At 37.1% G+C, this 27016-nt stretch overlaps 1 protein-coding gene across 1 annotated transcript in view; it reads left to right on the top strand.

The window, feature by feature from the left end:
- The window catches only part of LOC104997965 (chromosome unknown open reading frame, human C1orf101), a gene marked incomplete at its 5' end in the record, with an annotated part of 138826 nt that overhangs the window by 60642 nt on the left and 51168 nt on the right, over nt 1–27016 (top strand). The window contains 3 exons of the mRNA XM_010852945.1: nt 2635–3127; nt 11579–12056; nt 18186–18628. Coding sequence (XP_010851247.1) covers nt 2635–3127; nt 11579–12056; nt 18186–18628 — 1414 coding nt within the window. The remainder of the gene's footprint in view (nt 1–2634; nt 3128–11578; nt 12057–18185; nt 18629–27016) is intronic.

Genomic DNA, 27016 nt, shown 5'->3' with positions numbered 1-27016 from the left:
GAGTGGGTTGCCATTTCCGTCTCCAATGCATGAAAGTGAAAAGTGAAAGGGAAGTCGCTCAGTCGTGTCCGACTCTTAGCGACCCCATGGACTGCAGCCTACCAGGCTCCTCCATCCATGGGATTTTCCAGGCAAAGTACTGGAGTGGGATGCCATTGCCTTCTCCAGGAAACCTAGCATATCTCCTCCTGAAAGCATTTGAATTAACAAGTTATAACTACTTAAGATAACTTAAATTTGGAATCAGGAGGGGAGAAGCAGAGTGAGGCACAATGGGAACAAGAGGTATACCTCAGAGATATCTCACAACTTGTTTCTGCTTCTCCCTTAAATATTAAAGGACATTTAATATTAAATATTAAAGGACCACCAATTACAGAAAGCTTTGAACAGATTCAGAGACCTAAATCAATAAACAGAACAACTCAATTCAGAGGACACAGCACACAGCAGGAAGCAAAAGAAAGTTCACAAAAAAATATACTGTGTACACAGAAATAAGAGAAGATATTATACACATAAAAGGTGACTAAGATGCTATAAAATGATAAAGAAGAGAAGGATTTGAAACGTGTATAAACGTAGTCACAATTTTTTTTAAAAAATCAAAGGTTTGAAAGCAAAATGATAGACATGGAAAACTGAAAAGCTCAGTATGCTTGGCCAGGCCTTCAGTCCTGGGTCCTTCTTAGCTCTTGTAGATAACCAATTATCCAATCAAACAAAATAGTCACCAGAACATAATTGTTCTGTGGCTGCTTATACGAGATTATTATATAGTCAGTGGACAATAACAAAATGATACTGATGATTTGAAAAGACCAACTGGTACTTGAAACCAGTGTTAGAGTCAGTGGTGTGGCTTGCCCAAAGCAATAATAGGATCCAGTTTAATGGTGCCATGGTTTAGGGCATAGAAGTTTGATGACATCCCTTCAATTGCCCCAACGTGGGGTTTCCTTCACCTGGCAGGACCTCATTCTGAGTGGGCAGAATGCCATCACCACCAACCGAGTGTATATTCATTGAGGATATGGGAAACTCAAGAAGCATTTACTGAACATCCTATAAACTGATGTCTCCTGAATTGCCCTGCTGAGAAATTCTCCTTAGAACTTCTCCTAAGTTTTAAGATACATATCAGAGTGCTTGTTTTCACAAATACATTTGTGTGTCCACTTCAAAAGATAGACCCAGCCCTGTCAAATTTTGTAATACAAAGGAAAAAAGTGACAATCTTAAACACTTATAGAAAGGCACCTCATTTAAATAATAAGAGTCAATGTGTCGTCTGACTTCCCATTAGTAAAGCTGAATATGCAAGGCTGGAGAAAATGCCTTCAAAATTTTGAAGTCTCTAGCCAAATTATCTAGCCGGTTAATGTGAAATAAAGATATTTTGGGGTATTCAGAGTCTCAAAAATTTTATGTTCACACACCCTTTAACAGGGAGGTACTAAAAAATGTATTTAACAAAACAAGAAAGATCCAAGCACTGGACCCAGTAAATGGTGACTTCAACCCAGGGAATAAAGAAAGAAAATTTCAGGAAACAAGTACTAGGTTACCTCTGCATTTACCACAAGGAAAATATTATGGAGCACCATTTTAATTACCTACTGGAAAACTTAGAAAACTGAACACATTTTTAAGTGAAATTATCAACTTTATGGGAAATATTGTAAATATACATATAGGAAAATAATACATATAGGAAAACGTAATTATAACTTTCTCAGTAGTTAACAATATGTATATATTAAATAACAACATAAATACTATAAATTTAGCTAAACACTATGAAATTAACTTGAAAAAAGAGATGTACAAGTAGGTATATTGCGGCAGAAATAGTTTTGTGTGTCATATAAGAAGCCAATGATGAACAAAATTACATATTAAGAGAGCAGTATAAGAATATTTATTTGAGATAATGGAGACATTTCAGAACAAAGAGCTGCAAGAATCAAAACTGTTTTCTTTTGGTAACTATAAAGTGAGGAATGAGGAGAAATGGGGCTGTGGTGGCATTTTAATATTATTTGTTTTGTTTTACCCGACTTATGTTGATAAAAATAAAAATTTTTATAAATGAGGTGGATGAACCTAGAGCCTGTTATACAGAGTGAAGTAAGTCAGAAAGAAATATTAATGCATATATATGGAATCTAGAAAAACAGTACTGATGAAACTATTTACAGAGAAGCAATGGAGATGCAGTTGTAGATAATGGTCTGGTGGACACAGCAGGGGACTGAGAGGGTAGGACAAATTGAGAAAGCAGCACTAACATATATACACTATCGAATATAAAATATGTAAAATGTAAAATAGATAACTAGTGGGATGCTCCTGTACAACACAGGGAGCTCAACCTGGTGCTCTGTGATGACCTAGAGGGGTGGAATGGGGGATGGGGGTGGAGGGAGGCTCAAGAAGGAAGGGATACATATATATATAATTATGACTGATTTGCACTGATGTATGGCAGGGCCACCACAACATTGTAAAGCAATTATTCCCCAATAAAAGAAAAGAAATTTTTAAAACAGATGATGTCAGAACCATGCAAGATGGATGAGAAGAAGGAGGGGGTGCATTTTACTTTTATATTTTCTATTTTTCTCTTTTTAGGAAATGGTATGTCTCAATACCAATGACAACAAGAGATGTGCTAAAAGAGGTTAGAGGAAATCAAGTGGCTTTTCAAGACTGCTTTATTGCAAATAGTCTTTTCCTGCTGACTTTTCCTTTGTTGACAATACCTGAGATTCCTGGGTTTTTACCAATATCTTCACCACGGGGTAGTCAGTTAATAGCAAATTGGGCTGCTTGTGTTCCTTCGTTTGTTGTGGTGGTAGCTGACATGGAGACCTTTCAGACAAATGATTCATTCCATACTTGGACCAGAATCAGAGTGCCTCCAAATATTCTGACTGAAGATGAAAGACACAATGTGTCTGATGTGACCCTATCACGGGATGGAATATTTTTTTTAATAAATGGTATTCTCTACTTAAAAAATTATAATACATTTACAAGACTGGGAAGCAATGCAAATCTTCCTGATGGTGGAATTATTGGCATTACATCAAGAAAGTGGTGTTGGATCAACTATTTATTAAAGGTTAGTAAAAGATTACATATATATGTATATTATACCCGCACATTTAGATATATTTACCGAACTGTTTAATCTTCCCAGGTGGCCTAGAGATAAAGAATTTGCCTGCCAATGCAGGAGATGCGGGTTCAATCCCTGGGTCGGGAAGATCCCCTGGAGAAGGAAATGGCAACCCACTCTAGTATTCTTGTCTGAGAAATCCCATGGGCAGAGGAACCTGGTGGGCTACAGTCTGTGGGGTTGCAAAAGAGTTGGATGTGACTTAGCGACTAAACAACAGCAGCAGCTATTTTTGGTTGTAGGTTTTTTTCCTTTTATCTCTTTATATACATTGTGCCACTCCTTCTGGCCTGTAAAGTTTATCCTGAAAAGTCAGATAATTCTCTTATGGTAGTTCCCCTATATATAACTGTGTTGCTTTTCTCTTGTTGCTCCTAAGACTCTCTCTTTATCTTTAATTTTTTTTGTCACTTTAATTATATTTTGTCTCTGTGTTCATCTTGTTTGGCAACCCTCTGTGCTTCCTAGACCGGGATGTCTGTTTCTTTTCTCAAGTTAGTGAAGTTTTCAGCTCTTATTTCTTTAAATAAATTCTCTGCCCCTTTCTTTCTCTCTTCTCCTTTCTTTTATCTTCTCCCCAATAATGCAAATGTTAGTATGATGTTGCATTGATGTTGTCCCAAAGGGACAGTTCATATGGTTTTCACTACTCTGTCTTCCTGACCACTGATTAATTTCTCTGTATCATCTAATCTTATTGTCAGTACCTTCTAGGATGTTTTTCATTTTAGCTTTTATATTCCTCTGCTCTAGCTCTTTTTATATATTTTCTAACTCTGTTGAAATTCTTACTATATTCATTCACTCTCCCAAATTCATTGAGCATTTTGTGTTCATTATCTTGATCTCTTTATCAGATATATTGCTTATCTCCACTTTGCTAAATTCTTTTTCTGGGATTTTGTCTTGTTTCTTCATTTGGAACATAATCGTCTGCCTCATTTTCCCAGTTCTTTACTGTTTACTTCTATGTGTTAGATAGGTCAGCTGTGTCTCCTGAACTTGTAAAAGTAGCTTTACATAGGAGACAGTCTTTGAGGCCCAGCAGCACACCCCTTTGGTTACCAGAACTACATTCTTTAGTGGTACCCCTGACGTGGATGGTGGGGCTGAGTAATGGGCATGCTGATCAGTGAGGCTGGCACCTGGCCAAGCTGGCTGTGAGGCTGCCCTTTGGGCGGTGGCTGTGCACCCATTGGAGAGCAGGGTAGGCTTTCTGCTCAGTTGGTTGTGTGGTCCAGCAGATTTGGGGCCTCTGCAACCCCTTGGAGGACAGGGCTGGGTTTCTGTGTAGCCGTCTGCATGGCTCAGGTGGCCTCTTGGCTGGTGCGAACCTGTTGCAGAGTGGGGCCAAGTCAAACAACTCTGAATACAAAGTTAAAACAAATTTATGCAAGCTACCAGAGCTTCCCTAAGATGACATATGTAACAGCTACACCCCCATATCAATTAAAGAAATTGAATTTATTATTTAAAAACCTTACCACAGAGAAAACTTCACGCCAAGAGTATTTCACCAGTGAATTCTATATTTTTTTTTTTAAATGTCACAATTTCTAAAATCTTTCAGAAAAACTGAACAAGGAGGATACTTCCCGATTTATTCAGTGAGGCCAGCATTATGTGATACCACAACCAAGAATAACACATGATAAGGATATAAAACTGCAGACCAATATCTCTTATTAACAAAGATCTAAAACCTATGAACAAAGTGTTAGTAAACCAGATCTAAAAATACGTAAAGAGGAAAATGCATCATGACCAAGTGGGTTTAACTTAGGAATAAAAGAGTGACTTGCAATAGAAAATCAATCAACTTAATTCACCTTATTAGAAAATAATTTTAAAAACTCATATGATCATCTCAATAGGTACATATAAAATCATTTGACAAAATGTAGTATACACAATTGATTTTAAAAATCAGTAAATTAAGAATAAAAGAGAACTTCCTCAACCTAATACAGAACATTTATGAGAAACCTTAAGCTACCATTGTCCAATGGTAAAAGACTTATTTACTCTGCTCAGATTTGATGTAAGAATGCTGTTGCTGGTTAAACCTACCATTTGGTGTTCATTTTTTATTAACACCATTTGCTCCTTTGTTCCTTTCTCCCATTTCTTGCTTAACATAAGGAGCAAGGTGCTAATGTTTGCCCACACCGCATCCATTCAACTTGGTACTGACAGTTCTAGCAGATGCAATGAGTTAAGAAATGAATGAAAGGAATCTGTATTGAAAAGGAGACTATCTTTATTCAAACACTTTTAGACATAGAAAAGAAATCTATGAAATCTATTTTTTTTAAGTTACAGGGCTAATAAATGTGTTTACCAGGTTGCAGTATGTAAGATCAATATAAAAAAACCCAACTGCATATTTATATAGCAATTTAATTTTGTATATGAAAGATATAAACATATAAATGAACAATCATAAATTGAAAAATTTTAAAATACTGTTTAAATAGAATTTAAAATATTAATACTTAGGAATAAACCTGATAAAAGACACACAAATATATATACTTTAAAACTACAAATATTATTGAGTGAAGTAAAAGACATGTATAATGTATCATCGGTTGAAATGTATGAAAATGTATCTTGTTCATAGGTGGAAAAAATGCAATATTGTTACAATGAGAATTCTTGAGAAAAGCAGCACTTCAATTAAAATCCTATTGGCTTTCATAGAAATTAAGAAGCTGATTCTATCAGTATGGAACAAAAAAAAAAAATCTGGAAATAAATGCCACTAAAAATGTAGATCTTGGTTGGAATGCAGAATATTTTAAAAGTTTTGAATTCTTCCTAAGTTTATCTACATGAACAGTATGAAAAGGCAAAAAGATAGGACACTGAAAGATGAACTCCCCAGGTCGGTAGGTGCCTAATATGCTACTGGAGATCAGTGGAGAAATAACTCCAAAAAGAATGAAGAGATGGAGCCAAAGCAAAAACAACACCCAGTTGTGGATGTGACTGGTGATGGAAGTAAAGTTCAATGCTGTAAAGAGCAATATTGCAGAGGAATCTGGAATGTAGGTCCATGAATCAAGGCAAACTGGAAGTGGTCAAACAGGAGATGGCAACAGTGAATGTTAATATTTTAGGAATCAGTGAACTAAAATGGACTGGAATGGGTGAATTTAACTCAGATGACCATTATATCTACTACTGTGGGCAAGAAACCCTTAGAAGAAATGGAGTAGCCATCATAGTCAACAAAAGAGTCCAAATACTGTACTTCAGTCCAATCTCAAAAAAGACAGAATGATCTCTGTTCATTTCCAAGGCAAACCATTCGATATCACAGTGATCCAAGTTATGCCCTGACCAGTAATGCTGAAGAAGCTAAAGCTGAATGGTTTTTTGAAGACCTAAAAGACCTTCTAGAACTAACACTCAAAAAAAGATGTCCTTTTCATTATAGGGGACTGGAATGCAAAAGTAGGAGTCAAGAAATACCTGGACACATTTGGCACATTTGGCCTTGGAGTACAGAATAAAGTAGGGCAAAAACTAATAGAGTTTTACCAAAAGAATGCACTGGTCATAGCAAACACCCTCTTCCAACAACACACAAGAAGACTCTACACATGGACATCACCAGATGGTCAATACTGAAATCAGATTGATTATATTCTTTGCAGCCAAAGATGGAGAAGCTCTATGCAGTCAGCAAAAACAAGACCGGGAGCTGACTGTGGTTCAGATCATGAACTCCTTATTGCCAAATTCAGATTTAAATTGAGAAAGTAGGGAAAACCACTAGACCATTCAGGTATGACCTAAATCAAATCCCTTATGATCATACAGTGGAAGTGACAAATAGATTCAAGGGACTAGATCTGATAGAGTTCCCTGAAGAACTATGGATGGAGGTTCATGACATTCTACAGGAGCCAGCAATCAAGACCATCCCCAAGAAAAAGAAATGCAAAAATGCAAAATGGCTGTCTGAGGAGGGCTTACAAATACCTGTGAAAAGAGAAGTGAAAGGCATAGGAGAAAAGGAAAGATATACCCATCTAAATTTGGAGTTCCAAAGAACAGCAAGGAGAAATAAGAAAGCCTTAGTGATAAATGCAAAGAAATGGAGGAAAACAATGGAATGGGAAAGACTAGACATCTCAAGAAAATTAGAGACACGAAGGGAACATTTCATGCAAAGGTGGGCACAATAAAGGACAGAAATAGTATGGACCTAACAGAAGCAGAAGATATTAAGAAGAGGTGGCAAGAATACACAGAAGAATTATACAAAAAAAGATCTTCAGGACCCAGATAATCATGATGGTGTGATCATTCACCTAGAACCAGACATCCTAGAATGTGACATCAAGTGGGCCCTAGGAAGTATCACTATGAACAAAGCTAGTGGAGGTGATGGAATTCCAGTTGAGCTATTTCAAACCCTAAAAGATGATGCTGTGAAAGTGCTGCATGCAATATGCCAGCAAATTGGGGAAACTCAGCAGTGGCCATAGGACTGGAAAATGTCAGTTTTCATTCCAATCCCAAAGAAAGGCAATGCCAAAGAATGCTCAAATTATTGCACAATTCGACTCATCTCAAACACTAGTAAAGTAATGCTCAAAATTCTCCAAGTCAGGCTTCAACAATACTTGAACTGTGTACTTTCAGATGTTCAAGCTGGTTTTAGAAAAGGCATAGGAACCAGAGATCAAATTGCCAACATCCACTGGATCATGGAAAAAGCAAGAGAGTTCCAGAAAAACATCTATTTCTGCTTTATTGACTATGACAAAGCCTTTACAAACTGTAGAAAATTCTTAAAGAGATGGGACTACCAGACCACCTGACCTGCCTCTTGAGAAATCTGTGTGCAGGTCAGGAAGCAACAGTTAGAACTGGACGTGGAACAACAGACTGGTTCCAAATAGGGAAAGGCGTATATGTCAAGGCTGTATATTGTCACCCTACTTATTTCACTTGTATGCAGAGTACATCATGTGAAATGCTGGACTGGAAGAAGCACAAGCGGGAATCAAGATTGCCGGGAAAAATATCAATAACCTCAGATATGCAGATAACACTACCCTTATGGCAGAAAGTGAAGAAGAACTAAAGAGCCTCTTGATGAAAGTGAAAGAGGAGAGTGAAAAAGTTGGCTTAAAGCTCCACATTCAGAAAACTAAGATCATGGCATCTGGTCCCATCACTTCATGGGAAATAGACGGGGAAACAATGGAAAGTGAGAGATTTCATTTTTGGGGGCTCCAAAATCACTGCAGATGGTGACTGCAGCCATGAAATTAAAATATGCTTACTCCTTGGAAGGAAAGTTATGACCAACCTAGACAGCATATTAAAAAGCAGAGACATTACTTTGCCAACAAAGGTCCATCTAGTCAAGGCTATGATTTTTCCAGTAGTCATGTATGGATGTGAGAATTGGATTATAAAGAAAGCTGAGCACCAAAGAATTGATGCTTTTAAACTATGGTGTTGGAGAAGACTCTTGAGAGTCCCTTGGACTGCAAGGAGATTCAACCAGTCCATCCTAAAGGAAATCATTGGAAGGACTGATGCTGAAGCTGAAACTCCAATACTTTGGCCACCTGATGCAAAGAACTGACTCATTGGAAAAGACCCTGAGGCTGGGAAAGATTGAAGGCAGGAGGAGAAGGGGACAACAGAGGATGAGATGGTTGGATGGCATCGCCAACTCAATGGACATGAATTGGAGTAAACTCCAAGAGATGGTGAAGGACAGGGAAGCCTGGCATGCTGCCGTCCAGGGGGTCGCAAAGAGTCAGACATGACTTAGCGACTGAACAGAACAGAACAGAAAGTGTCTTTATTTTTTACCTTCATTTCCACCAAATACAGAATTATATAATGATAGGTGGGTTTTGTTGTTTTTCAGTTGTTTTTAAAGCAATTTACAGACACTTGGTTATCTTTTGGCTTTCATCATTTTTGTTAAGAAGTGAGCCATTATTCCAGTCATTGTTCTCAAGTATATAATGTGTCTTTTTTACTTGTTGCTCCTTTAGATCCTTCATTTTATCTTTGGTTTTCAGCATTTTTATTATGTGTTTATGTGTAATTTCCTTTGTATTTATCCTGTTTGAGGTTCAGTTGAGCTTCTTGGATTTCTGGGATTAGGTCTTTCATTAATTTTTGGATGTTCTTGAACATTATTTCTTCAAATACTTCTTCTGCACCAGTCTCTTTTTCCTCTTCTTCTAGGATTCCAGAAACATATATATGAGACTGTTTTATATGGGCAGATGTCCTGACTTTTTTTCTTTGTATTTCAGTTAGGATACATGCTATTAACCTGTCTTCAAATTCACTGCTCTTTCCTTCTTGCTATTCTCAGTTAACTCTTAAATCCATCTAGTAATTTCTTTGTTCCTGGTATCATATCTTTAATTTCTAGCATTTCCATTCTGTTTTGTTTTTTTCTTCTTAATTTATTTTTGGCTGCGCTGGGTCTGAGTTGCTGCACGTGGGCTTTCTCTAGTTGCGGTGAGTAGGGGCTGCTCTCTAGTTGCAGAGCTCAGACTTCTCACTGAAGTGGCTCTGTTGTTGCAGAGCGCAGCTCTAGGTATGTGGGCTTCAGTAGTTCCAGCACGCAGGCTCAGTAGTTGTGGCACACAGGCTTAGTTGCTCCGCAGCATGTGGGATCGTCCCGAGCCAGGGACAGGATCTGTGTGCCCTGCACTGGCAAGTGGATTCTTAACCACTGGACCACCAGGGAGGTGCCCTATTCTGGTCTTGTTTTTTTTTTAATCATCTACATATCTTAACTGTAATTCCCCATCTCTGCATTCTTGCTTGTCTTTCCACTAGATTTTCAGTGTTTCATCACAGCAATTTTCTTTTTTGCTGTGCCTGGAGTCTCAGCACTGACGAGATTCCAGAGATCTTTTCATACTTTGTAACTGAGTCACTAGCTTTCCAAATCCTAAGAGAGCCATCTCTGCTGCCAAGCTTTTTTTTTTTTTTAATCACTGAGGATTTCTCTTTCCTTTCTCATCAGCCCCAGGATTTTCTTGCCTTGGGAGAATTCTCTCTCTCCTGCTTCCCTGCCCCTAATCCTTGCATGGAGACTGCTTTATACTCTCAGTGAAGTCCATGTTTATGTCAGAAGGAGAGCTTGTCTTGGCTCTCTTATCCCACTTCCTGTATACGGTAACTGAGCATCCAGAATGCTGACAGATTTCTCTCAGCTTTGTTGCCCTGGTGCCTGTCCCCTCCCTGTCTTCAGAAGGTTACTGCTTTATATTTGGGAGAGGCCATGAATGCATCAGAGGGATTTTTCCACTTTCCTGTCCTGCCCCAAGACCATGGCTTACTATACCCAAGCACTAAGTGAAGATCTATAGGAAAGAGTTTTGGGTAGGTATAATCTCATTACATGGCTGGGGTTCACTGGAGTTCCCATCTATCATGTTTATGACCAATTCCCCTTCCCATCCCTCTGCCAAGAATAGTGAGAATAGCTGTGAGTCTTTTCTATAAAGGGCTCATTTTGTTTCTAATCTATTTCCTTGTTGAGAATTGTTTCACACTCATTTTCAGCAACAGAAGTTCTAGGTTTTAAATTGAATCTTCATTTGGTAAAATGTCTTTTTACCCCAGATGATCTTTTTTTTTTTTTTTTTTTAGTTATCAGTTCGATTTCTTTCTACATACTGTTTGAGTATAGACCAAATATTTGCATATTGAATAAATGTACAAATTTATTTATTTTGGGAGACAAGATAGGCACAAAAGACTCTGTTGATTGCCATGGACATAGAACTTCCATTTTAAGTAAAAATCTTTAAGAATTAGAACCAGTTGGGGGAGGGGAGACAGAGGAAAGGGGATACCTGGCTCCCTAAATGAAATTACACCCACTGAATCTCAGACATAGCATCTCTGGGTGGTCTTCCCCTCTAACAGTGTCCATCAAAGGGTAGTACTGAATTGTCTCAGGTTTTAAGTTCTCTCTTCTCTTTAACAAAGGAAGTGGAATTCCAAAAATAATGTTTGAAATATCCTTATTTCTTGACCTTAGTAAACATCAAAGTCTAAGGGACACTCTTGGTCAGATAGATAAATACATAAGAAAAGAGAAGGCTAATGCTCTTAATTTCTCTTTAAAAGAGAATTTAAATTAATTATTTCTATTGATAGAAAACGTATACAAAAGAATAAAATTACTGGAATAATTTATTTTTATACCTATGTGTAATATATTTCCATGTAACTTCTATGTCTGAAGTATTGTTCAGAAATACATTACAAATTAAACCTTTAGTAGTCACTGTGTTTTATTTTTAAATGTTGCAAAACAGAAGACAGGAACTGTTAGCACCCTCTCTAAAATCAAAGATATTCTAATTGTTTTCTGTTTTGTCACAGGATAAAGAAAGAAGAAGCAACATGGCAATCTGGACAGAAAATGAAGTTTATCTTGGATATGCTCGTCTTAAATTTGTTAAAATAGTAACTACTGAAAAACTGAAAGGACTTCTACATATGTCACCAACTGCTACTCTGACTATACATAATGTTGAGTATACAGGACACCCTTTGGAACTTGCCTTGTTATTAAATTACTGCATTATATGTAACACCTCCAAAACAATGTACCTAGTGATACACAATGAAGATACAGTACAGTGGGTATTCCAAGACTTTGCATTAAATGTCAGTATAGACACTTTTTTAATTCCATATTTCCTATATTCAGCAATGCCAGAATTATTACTATGGGACAAACATAGGATCTACTATTATTATCATAATTTCACAGATACTGGAGTTTTACAAACAACTACAGAATTTGGAAATCTATCAAGATTATCACAAAACAGCATTATTCATAATGTTCTTATGGGTAAGTTATCTTCAATCTGCAAAAATTATTCTAGATTTCGTAGACATCTTCCTTATGAAGATGTACAATTTTAATGTATTAAAATACGGTGTTTTTGATAAAGATGTTTAGATGTTTTACCATCTAAAAAATGGTTATCTTTAAAATTCTCTTAATGCTAACTAGGATCTCATAAAGGACTTCCCTGATGGCTCAGACGGTAAAGAATCTGCCTGCAATGCAGGCTACCCACTTTGATATTCTTGCCTGGAGAATTCCATATACAGAAGAGGCTGGTGGGCTACAGTCCATGGGGTCTGAAAGAGACGGACACAACTGAGAGACTAACACTTTCACTTTTTTTCAGGATCTCATAAAGCAAAATGGCAAACTCAAGTTCTTTATTCAGAGGTTCATTTTGATCAATCAGCAAATACACATGCAACTTACATATGTGTCTTCAGTGTAGAAGGTGACGTGTGGTTGTAGTCACTTCCTAGGGCTTAGGGCTCCCATAACAAAAGTACCACAAACTGGCACAGACTTCAAGCCACAGGAATTTATTGTCTCGGTTCTAGAGGCTAGAACTCCACATTTAAAGTGTTGGCAGGGCCATACTCCCTCTGAAATCTGAAGGAATCTTTCCTAGCTTCTCCGACGTGCTGGCAAACCTTGCCATTCTTTCTTTGCAGCTGCAACATTCCAGTCACTGCCTGTGGCATCATATGGCATTCTTCCTGTCTTCATACACCATCCTGTTATAAGGACACCAGGGCCAACCGTAGCCCAGAATGATCTCATCTTAACTAATAACATCTGTTATGACTCTATTTCCAAATATAGTCATGTTCTGAAGCAGCATTTGGAGTTAGAAGTTCAACATAACTTTTTTGAGGGGACACAATTCAACGAAACTGAATTCTATAACAGGTGTTGTAGAGTTAAACCAATCTGTTTTCAAGTCCATAAAAGTATTATTTAACATTTCCAAACCTCAGTGTTCTAATCTAAAATATATTAATAGGACTGTTACGTTGACTAGATACGGGGTTGCATATAAAATGCTTAGAATAATAACTTGGCAAGTGGTAAGCCTTTAACTAATAGTAGTTATTCTTGGGCTTCCCGGGTGGCTCAGTGGTAAAGCACCCACCGGCCAATGCAGGAGACACGGGTTCTATCCCTAATCAGGAAGGATCCCACGTGCCTCGGAGCAACTAAGCCTGTCTGCACAACTATTGCACCTGTGCTCTAGAGCCTGGGAGCCGTAATTACTGAAGCCTGCATGCCTTAGAACCCATGCTCCACAACAAGAGTCTCCACATCAATACAATATTGTAAAGTAATTAGCCTCCAATTAAAATAAATTTAAATTAAAAAAAAAGAAGCCCACACACCACAACTAGAGAGTAGCTCCTGCTCTCCACAACTAAAGAAAATTCAGCCCAGCAACGAGGACCCAGCACAGCCAAAAATAAATTAATTAAATTAAAAAGCATATTATTTATTCTTCATGTTATTATTCCTAAGGTAGTGTACTGAACGTTATATGAAATGCAAAGAAATAGGAAGTTTGATCCTCAAGGAATCTAGTTAGGAGTTAAATTAACTGGGGTATTTAAAGTAAATATCACTGTTATTTGTAATTGATCTTTCTTGACCCTATATCACCCTTCAACTCACAGCCATTCAATTTTACTACTCCCATTTATAGCAAAACTCCAGGAAGAATTGCCTACTTTCACTTTTTCTCTTTCCTCTCATTGTCTCTTGAATCCACTCTAATCAAATTTTCTCAAAAACTGCCCTTGTCAGGGGTTTCGATGACTCCCAATTTGTTAATTCAGTGGCCAATTTCCAGCCATCTTTTGTGATCTGGCAGCAGCATTTCAAACAATTCAACATGGCCTTTTTCCTGAAACACCTTTTCCCAAAGACTTTTGGGGGTGTTTTTGACCTTCCTCCTACTTCACCAGCCTCAACCTCTTTTCCATTCTCATCTTCTTAATTCCTAAATGGAGAAGTACCTCTGAACTCTGTTTACATTCATTCTTTGCCCTCCAGCCATGATCCCTAGCCTGAAATCAAACTGCTGTTTCTTACTACCTCTTGATACTTTCACTCAGATGACTAGTGGGCATCTCAGACTAACACATCCAAAACTGAATCCTTGAGTCCCTCACCCACACTGCAGCCTGCTTCTTCCCTTGTCGTCCCCTGTCAAGTGAACAGCTCTTCTTTTCTTCCAACCACAAACCTTGACCTCATCCTTGAATTCTCCCCTTTTACATCCCAAAGCAAGTCATTATCAAATCCTATTGGCTATGTGTAAAAAGTATATCTAAAATCTAGCCTTTTTTCACCATTCCCACTCCAGTCCAAGCCCCTATCCTCTCTGGCCCATAAGAGTTTTTTAAGTTGTCTCTCATCTTTTATCCGTGTGTCCCCATCATCAACCAGCTCAGGGTACACCTAGCAGCCAGAGTGAGCCTTTGAAAATATGTGCAAAATCACATTCCTCTGCTTAAAACCCTCATGTGGCTTCTTGTATCGCTCAGAATAAAATGTAAAGCCTTTAGCATAACCTGAAACACAGTATGAGATCTGGCCGTAGACTCTGATGCGGTCGCCTATCACTTGACTCTGTTCACTGTTACCTAGCCAGACTGGCCTCTTCGCTATTCCTTGGATATCTACCGCCAAGAATATTCTTCACTTTGATATCGACATAACTCTTCTACTTAACTCAGGCTTAAGTCCAAGTATTTTTTTATGTGTGACTTCTCTGGTAATGTCATAATATGATAGGACTTTCCAATTATTAGAAATATTGTCATATATTTTCTGCTAATAATTTAACTTTGGGAATTCCCTGGTGATCCAGTGGTTAAGAATCTGCCTTGCAATGCAGGGATACAGGTTCGATCTCTGGTTGGGAAACTGGGATCCCACATGCTGTGGAGCAACTGAACCCATGCACCACAACTAGAGAGTCCGTGCACTGCAACAGAAGATCCTCTGTGATTCAGTGAAAATCCCATGTGCAACTAAGACCCGAGGCAGCCAAATAAATCCTAAAATAAAATTTTAAAATATTTTAAAAAATAGTTTAAAATTATAATTCTTATGTTTCAATCTTTAATTCATCTATAGTATTTGGTATGTTAGAAATCTAATTTTATTTCTTATTTTTCCTCTGAAACCTGGTATTGCCTTCAGATCAGTCTTCTATTAAGCAAAGCTTGCCCCACAGATCTGAAATGGCAATTTTAGTATATATTTATTCCTCATGTTAAGTAAGTTAAGTTTTAGGCTATTCCCTCCCACTCATCTGTCTTCACAAGATCTATATTGTTGTGATCACTGCAGCTTTAATTACCTAACACACTAAGTGTGTGTGTTTAGTCACCAAGTGTGGGTGTCCGACTCTTTGTGACACTATGAACTGTAGCCCGCCAGGCTCCTCTGTTTATGAGATTTCTCAAGCAAGAATACTGGAGTGGGTTGCCATTTCCTTCTCCAGGGGATCTTCCCTACCCAGGGGTTGAATTCACATCCTTTGCATTGGCAGACGGATTCTTTACCACTAAGTCACCAGGAAAGCCCCTATCACACTATATAATTTACTTATTTTATGTTTATTGGTTGCCTTCCCTAAAGGAATGTAAGTTACAAAGGAAAAAAATCTTTTATTTTTTACTAATGTGTCCTCCCAACTACCTAGAGTTGTGTGTAGCTATAGTTGAGCATTCAATAAATATGTAATGAATAGATGATTGCATATTTGCCATACATTCCCAATCAGGAATGTTATATGTCTTCATTATTTTTATTTTCTTTAATTTGTCTATTAAATTCTTTCATCTCTTCTTCAGTTAGTTTTAGATGTTTGTATTTATTGGCAAAGACTTCACATTTTAATGTTTAAGTTTCTTACATATCTGTATTTGTATTATCTTGCTCATTTATAATATTGTTTATGTCCCTACTTGCTGGTTTGCAAGATATTTATTATTTTTAGAGGTTTTTTGGGTTTTGTTTTCCTTTCCTTTGAAAAGAACTGTTTTATTTATCAACTCTACATCTTTTTTATTTAATTCCTTAATTTCTGCTTTTATCATTAATGATTCTTTTATATAGAGTGTTATATAAAAATTATGCAAACTTTTATTTAAGTGTTATTATTCTCATTATTTTTAAAAAAATTTCTAATTTTCATCTTCATGTTTAATCCAAAATTCACTTAATAGTGTTTTAATGAACAGTGTGATAGGAAAATAGGAGTGTGTTGACACTTACTATAATATTCTGATTCTAAAAAACAGCATTTCTGATTTGAGTTTGATTAGAATATAATTTATGGCAATTTGTGAAAATGTCATTTAATTATTTAGATTCCAAATGTAAGGTCCAAAAGCCCAAAACACTCTGAATCTCCCTAACTCTTTTATTCACCTTTCTCCTTTCAACTAGTCCTTTCTAAGTGTTGTTTTTGAAAATTAAAGAAAGTATAATCCTGGGAGCTATACACAGAGTGTCGTATCTGAAAAGAAAGCTATGAAACCAACTAGTCCACCTGTTCATTTTATAGATTTGGTTATAGAATCAAAGAGGTTAAGAAGTATACTCTTTACGAATGTCTATAACTTAGTTATAATACTCTATTAAGGGGAGAAAGTTGATTATTATTTATAGAGCAAACAATGGCACCCCACTCCAGTACTTTTGCCTAGAAAATCCCATGGACGGAGGAGCCTGGTGGGCTGCAGTCCATGGGGTCGCTAAGAGTCGGACATGACTGAGTGACTTCACTTTCACTTTTCACTTTTATGCATTAGAGAAGGAAATGGCAACCCACTCCAGTGTTCTTGCGTGGAGAATCCCAGGGACAGGGGAGCCTGGTGGGCTGCCGTCTATGGGGTCGCACAGAGTCGGACACGACTGAAGCGACTTAGCAGCAGCAGCATAGAGCAAACCTGAAAAGGTGCTAGCTCCTTCACTACCACCTTTTCTTCATCCCAACTGCATTAGCCTACTATTGCTGCTGGGCTTCCTAAGGTGGCTCAATGGTAAAAAGAACCTCCCTGCCAATGCAGGAGATGCCGGAGACACAGGTTCACTCCCTGGGCCAGGAAGATCCCCTGAAGGAGGAAATGTCAACCCACTTCAGTATTCTTGCCTGGAAAACTCCATGGACAGAGGAGCCTGGCAAGCTAAAGTCCATGGGGTCACAAAGAGGTGGACACAACTGAGCAACGGAGCGTGCACACACTATGGCTGCCATAAAAAAATATCACAGACCAGGTGGCTTAAACAATAGAATTTATTTTTTCACAATTCTGGAGGCTAGAAGTTCAAAATCAAGATGTCATCAAGGCTGGTTTCTGACCAGCTTAGAGACAGTGCCCACCTTCTCACTGTGTCCTCACATAGCCTTTTTTCTTTGTGCTGGCAGAAAGAGAAAGAGATCTCTGGTGTATCTTCCTCCCCTGATAAAGACATCAGTCATATTGGATTAGGGCCCCACCCTTCTGACCTCATTTAACCTTAATTACCTTGTTAGAGCCTCTACATTCAAATACAGTCACAATGAGAGTTGGGGCTTCAACACAGGCATTTTGAGGGGACACAATTTGGTCCATATCACAATACTTCCTGATAATATCATTCCTGTCATACTCACCCTCATTATTATTTAATGCACTAATTCAAGCTCTTTCTTGTATGTTAATGTGATTATAAAAGTCATACAGTGAATGCAAGAAGAAAGGTATGCAGAAAAAGAAAATGCTCTGCTATGAAGTGGGAGAGCAGCTCTCAAACATCATGTAAAGTCATGGGTTTGTGTCTGCACACCTTGATTTTCTCAAAGTATGTAAATATCATTATGAAAGAAATTATTTTGGTTAATAGTGCACTTAAGTAGGGGCTTCCCTGGTGACTCAGATGGTAAAGAATCTACCTGCAATGTGGGAGACCCAGGTTTTATCCCTGGGCTGTGAAGATCCCCTGGAGAAGGGAATGGCTACCCATTCCAACATTCTTGCCTGGAGAATCCCATGGACAGAGTAGCCTGGTGGGCTACAGTCCACGTCAGCATGGATTTCTGTTAACTTAGAGTAACAAAAACTTTTCTCTTTTTTTTTCCAGATTATTATGGAAATATTGTGGTAAAAATGGAAAACAATGTAATGTTTTATTTCAAGATTAAAATCAAAGATGCAATAAAGCTACATTTATGGACAAATAGCACAGTAAAATCATTAATTTCTTTTAAACCATCTGGTAATATGTATCTCATATATGTTTTTGAAAATGGCGAAATATATCCAGAGGAATATCCCTTACAACTGGAAGCACAAAGTATAACTTTCAAGACAAAAGAAAAGTGCCCCTATATGGCATTTCATAATGATATTTTTCATTTTTCTTACCTTTTGGACAAGGGACAAAACCTGTCCCTTTGGGCTCAAATAGTCTATCCAGAAAATATTGGTCTATATATTGTTGTAGAATCATATGGCCCCAAAATATTAGAAATAAAAGATCAGATTCAATATGAAATTGCCTTAGGACATTGCAGTAAAACCACGGTAAGTTAATATTTTAAAATTCTTTGATTTTAATAAATGTAAAATTATAATTATATATATTATAAATGTTTATAATATTTATTATAACATTTTTCAAAAAATAAATTTATCTTCAAGTTTAGCTTTGAAATATTGAGAAATATGCATGTTTTTAATGAATAATGATATGATAACTCATTAACTTCTGAGTGACAATTTTTACTTTCAATATCCAGGGCCTCTTTGCCACTTAAAAGCACATTCCTATAGGACTCTTTCATTGTAAATTGTATTGTTCACTTCCTTTTTAAAAAAAAATAGTATGTGACTGTTTTGTGGAGTTCTATCTGCTGTCTATGGCACTGTAATACCACCATAAACATAATGCCTTCGAACAACAAGTTCTGTGAGGCAACAGTTTGGGTTATGAGTAGATGGGCAGTTCAGCTAGTTTCATCTTGGGTTTACTAATGAGGCTGTAGTCATCTGGTGGTTTGCCTGGGACAGGATAATGTAAGATGGCTTCATCTGTGTGTCAAATATTTGGTGCAAGCACAGACATGTTAGTATAGGAGGCCTCAGCTGGAGCGCTTGGCTCTGTTCCACGTGTCCTCTATCCTCCAGGCTGGACCTGGTTTCTTCACTTGGCAGTCTGAGCACAGTGTTCCAAAATGGTGAAAATGGAAGCCACAAGGCCTTTCAAGGCCAACATTTGGCCACAGCTGTATTTGTCAAATCAATTCACAAGGCATGCTCAGATGGGTGGCCCTCCAAATGCCCATACAAGCAAGCGGCTGGTGGGTGGAAAAGGGCCTTGCAACGGTGGCTCTGCCCTTTGTGCGCCACTCAACAATGGCAGTTGCTCCTATGGTGACCCAGGCTTCTTCCCCTAGACTTTCCAGTTTGTGGAGCTCCTTACTCCAGGAGATGCTGCTTCACAGCCAACAGCTGTCCCCTCCCTGGGTCTGCTCTCCAAACCCCACTTTCCAGCACCCAGCCCTGCTCTGTACCAGGAGACACACAACTCAGGCTGGGGTGTGCAGGGGAGCAGCACGGACCATGAGCACAGTTCTTTGTCCTGCCGTCCACAGACCAGTTGTTGTCTTCCCCTCTGATCACGAAAGGTCCCCTTCTGTCCCAGTGGCTTTCCCTACTGGGAGGGTGCTTCTTTGAGTTGCAGGAACCTCTCCTCACCTTCAGCTCCCCACCAGGAGTGCTGGTCCCTTCCCATTTCCTCTTTTCTTTCTTTTTTTTCTTTCTTTTATCCTACCCAGTTGCATGGGAACCTTTCTTGTCCTTTTAGGTGTCCAAGATCTTCCACTAGTATTCAGCAGGTGCTTTGTGAGAATTCCATTTGTAGATGCATTCTTGATGCACTTGTGCGGAGATGTGAATTCTACCTTCTCCTATTCTGCCATCTTGACTCCTCCTCCTCTTGGGTTAAATTTATTCCTGTGTACTTTATTCTTTCTGGTGCAACTGTGAATGGAATTATTTTGTTTTTTTAAGACTAATTTTTTTATTTTATCTTACTTTTTTGGCTGTGGTGAGTCTTCGTAGCTGCATGTGGGCATTCTCTAGTTGTGATGAGTGGGGTTACTCTCTTGTACTCTCTGGTTGCTGTGAGTGGGCTTCTCATTGCTGTGGCTTCTCTTGTTGCGGAGCACAGGCTCTAGCAAGTGGGTTTCAGAAGTTGCAGTGCATGGGCTCAGTAGTTGTGGCTCGCAGGCTCTAGAATGCAAGTTCAGTAAAGCCATGGGCTTTAGTTGTTCCATAGCATGTGGGATCTTCCTGGACCAGGGATCAGACTTAGTGTCCCTGGCACTGCAAGTCCGATTCTTAACCACTGAACCATCAGGGAAGCCCTGGAATTATTTTCTTGATTTGTCTTTCTGACAGATCCTTATTAGTGTATAGAAATGCACCGATATTTATATATTGATCATGAATTCTGTACCTATATTGATTTGTCTTTTTGGTGGAGTCTTTAGGATTTCTTTACATATTGATATAATATCAAGTCATCTTCAAGTAGTGACAGTTTTATTTTTTCCTCTTTAATTTGGATGCCTTTTATTTGTTTTTCTTGCCTAATTACTCTAGCTAGAACTTGAATAAAAGTGGTGAGTCTTGGTCCAATCTTAGAGGAAAAGCTTTCAGCTTTTTGCCATTGAGTATGATGTTAGCTATGGGGTTATCATGTATCAGCTTTATAATGTTGAGGTTTGTTCCTCTATAAACACTTTGTTGAGAGTTTTTATCATAAATGGATGGTGAATATTGTCAAATGCTTTTTCTGCATCTATTGAGATAATCATATGATTTTTATCCTTCATTTTTTTAATGTGCTGTATCACATTGACTGATTTGTACATGTTGAACCATCTGTGCATTCCTGGAGTAAATCCTACTTCATCATGATATATAATCCTTTTAATGTATTGATGAATTTATTTTCCTAAATTTTGTTGAGACTTTTTGCATCTGTGTTCATCAGGAATATTGACCCGTGATATCCTTCTCTGGTGGTATCTTTATCTGGCTTTGGTATCAGAGTAATGCTGGCATTGTAAAATTAGTTCTGAAATGTTCCCTTCTCTATATTTATGGAAGATTTTGAAAAGGATAGGAATTGATTCTTCTATAAATATTGGTAGAATTTACTAGTGAAGCCATTTTGGTCATGGAGTTTTTTGGGGAGGTTTTTGGTTACTGATTCAATCTTCTCACTAGTAATTTGTCTATTTGGATTTTCTGCTTCTTAGTGATTCAGTCTTGTAGGTTACAGGTTTCTAGGAATTTATGCATTTCTTCTAGGTTTCCCAATTTTTTGGCATGTAATTGTTCATAGTAATCTGTTATGATCTTTTTATGTCATAAAAGTATCAGTTGTAATATCTTCTCTTTCATATCTGTTTTTATGTGTTTGAGTCCTCTCTCTTTTTCTCAGTGAGTCTAACTAAAGGTTTGTCAATATTGTTTATACTTTTAAAAAATCAACTCTTATTTTCATTGATCTTTTCTATTGTCATTTTGGTCTCCACTTATTTCTACTCTGACTTTCATTATTTCTTTCCTTCTACTGACCCTAGGCTTTGTTTATGCTTCTTTTTCTAATTCTTTGAGGTATTAAATTAGATTTTTTGCTAACAATTCTTATTTCTTGATGTAGGCCATTTATCACTAGGAGCTTTCCTCTTAGAACTGCTCTGGTGCATTCCATAAATTTTGATATGTTGATATATCAAACATATGCCATGATATGTTGGCTTTCCATTTTCATTTGTCTCGGAAAATTTTATTTCTCCTTTGACCCATTGTTTGTTCAGCAAAATCTGTGAATTTTCCAGTTTTCTTCTTATAATTGATTTCTAGCTTCATATCATGTGGTCAGAAAAGATGCTGGATATGATTTAAATCTTCTTAAATTTATTAGGACTTGTTTTGTGGCCTACTATATAATCTATCCTGGAGAATATTCCACGTGCTTTGAAGAAGAATTCTTTTGCTTTTGGATGGAATGTTCTTGATATGTCTGTTAAGTCATTCTGGTATAAGATGTTGTTTAAAGCCAATGTTTCCTTATTGATTTTCCATCTGGATGATCTGTCTATTGATTCAAGTTGGGAACTGAAGTTACCTGCTATTATTGTATTGCTATTTCTCATTTTTATGTGTATATTTGCTCTATATATTTAGGTACTCCTATGTTAGATGCATAAGTATTATATCATTTTGGATTGATCTTTTATCATTATATAATGACCTCCTTTGTCTATATTATAGTCTTTCTTTTAAAGTATGTTTTGTCTGATAATTATGGCTATCCCATTTTTCTTTTGATTTCCATTTGCATAAAATATCTTTTTCTATCTCTTCAATTTCAATCTGTGTGTATTTTTACATATGATGTGTGTCTCTTATAAGCAGAATACAGATTTTTTTTTTTAATTCTAAGTGGCTTTGGTCATGTCCGATTCTTTGCATCCCTATGGACCACAGTCCTCCAGGCTCCTCTGTCCATGGGATTCTTCAGGCAAGAATATTGGAGTGCGTTGCAATACCCTCCTCCAGAGGATCTTCCCAACCCCAGGATCAAACCCATGTGTCTTATGTCTCCTGCAGTGGCAGGCGGGTTCTTTACCACGTGCCACCTGGGAAGCCCTCTGCATACAGATGGGTTGTTTCACCCATTTAGCCATTCTATGTCTTTTAATTAGTTATTGATACATATGTACTGCCATTTTGTTAACTGTTCCTAACTTTTTTGTAGTTCTTCTGTGTTCCTTTCATCTTTTCTGATCTCCTCCTTTCTGGTTTAACAACTTTTTTAGTGGTTTGCTTTAATTCATGTCTCTCTATCTTTTGTGTATCTCATTTAAGTTTTTGCTTTGTGGTTACTATGTGGCTTACGTACAAAAACATATTTATAATAGTCTATTTTAAGTTGATACAACTTACATTTCATAGTTGTATAGTCTAAAGCTATACAACTTTATAGTTGTATAAAGTTCAACTATATAGTCTAAAGCTATACATTTTTACACCCCTTCTTGTGTTTTACATTTTGATGTCACAAGTTACATCTTTTTCTCTTGTGTATCTATGAACAATTATAGCTATTTTTACTACTTTTGTCTTTAACTTTCATATAGCTTTACATATGATTAATTACCACATTCACATATTAGACTGTTCTGAATTTTACTATATATTTACCTTTGCCAGTTGGGTTTATACTTTCATATTTCCTGTTACTAATAGCACCCTTTCATTTCAACTTAAGAAGTCTCTTTAACATTTAAGTAAAGTTTAGTGATGATGAACTCCTTTGGATTTTGCTTGTCTGAAAAACTATATCTCCTTCAGTTCTGAAAGGCAGTTTTTTACTTTAAGCATTTTGAATATATCATACCACTCTCTTGCATCCTGCAAAGTTATTACTGAAAAATCTACTGGTAGTCTTATGGCGGTTCCCTTGTACACAAGATGCTTTTTAAACTTTCTCCTTGTCTTTAACTTTTGATATTTAATTATGATGTGTCTTGGTATGGGTCTTTTGGAATTTATCTTATTTGGAATTCTCTGGACTTTTTGGATCTGGATGTCTGTTTCCTCTCCCAAGTTAAGAAAGTTTTTTTTAGTCATTATTTCTTCAAACAGCTTTTAAGCCCCTTTCTCCCTCGCTTCTCCTTCTGGGACCCCTGTAATGCAAATGTTGGTCCACCTAATGTTCCATAAGTCCTTTAAGCTATCTTCACTTTGCTTTTTCCTGCTCTGATTTGGTGAGTTCTTCTGCCATCTTTGAGTTCACTCATCCTTTCTTCCACTTCATCTATTCTGCTGTTGAACTCTTCTATTGTATGTATCAGTTTAGTTAATGTATTCTTCAGCTCTGTGACTTCTATTTGATACATTCTTATATTTTCAGTCTCTGTTGAAATTCTCACTTTGTTCATCCATTCCTCTTCTGAGCTCAGTGACCATTATTATGATTGTTATTTTGAACTCTATCAGATAAATTACTTATTACTATTTTATTAAGGCTTTCTTAGGTGATGTTATCTTTTTCTTTCATTTAGAAATATTTCTGCTTCTTCATTTTCCTGTACTCTCTGTGTTAGTTTCTAAGCAGTAAATAAAACAGCTACTTCTTCTAGTCTAGAAGGACGTGAACCTTACTATTCAACTCTGCTCAAGCTCTTGGTTGTCTCTCAAGCTTTTGTGATTGTCCAAGCCACCTACTTTATTCTTAGTGGCTCTCAGTATTTTAGGGTGTGCTAAGACCCGTCAGTCTTTCAAGGGGGTTGGGAGAGTATCTCAGTACCCAAATGCAAGTTGATTCAAAGCCAGACACTCAGGGGACAGATTTTAAACTGTGCAAATATACTGTTTTCAGGGAGTTGGCATTTCCATCTGCTACTTAAGTGCTGAGTCTCAGGCTGATAGCCAGTTGACAAATGTTTCTTTGTTTGCTGCCATCCCATCAAACCTGTAAGAACAAGCTCTGCTGGCCAACAGAGCCAGACTATTGAGGGATGTGTTCTCTGTTCTCTGAATGGCCAACACAACAGCTGGGGCACCAGATGTGTTAATAGCTACTTTCTCTGAGATACTGACAACCCGGAGTGGGGCAAAAGGAGAGTGCAATACTGGTGCGCCTGTCAGCCTCACCAGTCTCTGGAGAGAATTGTAGTCAGTACCTAGATGTTTAATTAGAAGCCTGCCCCATAAGCCACATCTATGGAAATAAGCTAACAAGCCTCTTTCACAGAAAGGCTTAGGATGCATTTTAGTCTACTGTCTCTGCGCTGTTCCCTGGAAAGAACAGTCAGTTAAGAACTGTAATGTTTCTGCATACTGTGAAATAATAGAATCCCTTTCCCATTTAGCAAAGAACTTAATACCATGTTCAAGGCCAAGGACACAATGCAATTAATCCCAGGATTCCATCTTTGTGGGTTGGTGTCTTGACACCAGAACTGGGTGTATGAGAGAAATGAAAAGAAAAAAAGGAACTGAGATTTTACTGAGCTAGTAACTACAAGAAGTGAGATGCCACACCAGGTTAGCAGTACCTGTCTTTCAAGGTGTGGGTTCGAGGTCTGTGGAACCCCTAAACTAACTTACTAGTTTGTAACAACCCAAATTTCTTCCTTCTGTTCCCTCCATTCCAGTCCTAGAGGTGAATAGCTATTTCTTGTAGTCACTAGCTTTTAAGATTTTATTCTCTGCTTCCTGCACTTTTACTATGATGTGTCTAAATGTATGTTTCTTTATTTCTATCCTGTTGGAATTTACTGGGCCTCTTGAATCTCTCAGTCATTGTCTTCAGCAGGTATTTTGTCAAACACTATATGTGCCTCTTTATCTTTTTTTTCTGTTAACACTGATTAAAAATAGGTTAAATTTTCTCAATCTATCCCTTATGAGTTTTTAACTGTCTTCTTTATTTTTGTTCATTTTTGTCTCTGGCATACATTCTTATAATTTTTCTGATCTATCTTCCACCTCACTATTCCCCTTTTTGTCATGCCTAATCTGATGCCAAAATTATATACTATGTGTTTGATTGTTGTATTTTTAATTTTTAGAAGTTTTACTTGTTCTTTTTTAAGGCACACTTACAAATTTTATAGTTTTATACTGTAGATATTTTCCAGCTTTGGTCATTTATTTCCAAAAAACTAGTAAACATATCTTTTATAATCTGCATCTATTAGTTTCATGTCTGAAGTATGAGCATGTGTATTTCACCTGTTTCTTCTCTCCATCATTGTTTATTCTGGTTATTACTCACACATGCCTTATTTTGGGGCGGGGGTTAGTTATTTTTGACTGTGGGCTATTCATTATACTTGAAAAAGTATTTGTAAGAATTCTCTGAAGTCTAGGAAGAATATGCTTTGATCTTGAGATGATCTGTGTTTGCCAGTGTCGGATATCTAAGGTACCACTGCTCTGATACTTCTTCAAGTCCCCTGGATCATCAAGCAAACAATTCTAGGATATAAAGCCATGCAAGTACCTGCTCATAGCCACAAATTATTAGGACAATTATTTTTTCTTGCTTTTTCTGATCGCTCAGTGACTGAAGTCACTGGATGGTTAAAGAGAAGGCAAATTTAATCTTAATTTACCCTTACCCAGAGAGTGTAGTCTTCTGATAACACAGGTTAATATAGAGAGAGTATCCAGTTTGATTCTCTATCTTGAATTATCTCTGTTCTAACTAAGTTGACAAATTCCTTTAGGAGAAAGTAGATTATGGGCTCTGGTGTTCTGCTTTACTCCTGGATTCTTAAGTCCCTCTTTTCAAGTATTTGAACTGACAATTCCTTACTTTTTTGTCAGTTACTTGATGCTTTTATGATAACTTTTTAAAAGGCCAATGATTTTATGGTTTTTGATTTGTCTCTTTTTAGGGGAATTTGTCCATATAACCTAGCCCACCACTAGTAGAAATGAAAGTTCCCTGATTATTCTTTAATCATTTATAATGAAATCATTTTTAAATAGATGATCACATTCACAAAGTGTATTTTTAAATAGTTCCATTGTGTGTATATTTTCAGTGTTTATAATTCAAAATAACATACATATATGTTGGTTGAGTTACAGACCCAACTTAAAGCATCATTTAAATGACAACTAGTAAGTAAAGTTTGGAGATTATGCTTCCATTTCACAAAAGATAACATTAAACTTTTTTTTTTTTACAAGAAAGCACTTGAAATCTGAAAAGATTTATTTATTTATTTATTTTTATATTTGATTAAGTTTTTTTATTTCTTTTTAATTTTATTTTATTTTTAAACTTTACAATATTGTATTGGTTTTGCCAAATATTGAAATGAATCCGCTACAGATATACATGTGTTCCCCATCCTGAACCCTCCTCCCTCCTCC

This window comes from Bison bison, unplaced genomic scaffold (assembly GCF_000754665.1).
Source record: "Bison bison bison isolate TAMUID 2011002044 unplaced genomic scaffold, Bison_UMD1.0 scf7180017864317, whole genome shotgun sequence".
NCBI classification, from domain to species: domain Eukaryota; kingdom Metazoa; phylum Chordata; class Mammalia; order Artiodactyla; family Bovidae; genus Bison; species Bison bison.
This window is presented reverse-complemented; position numbering and strand designations above follow the sequence as displayed.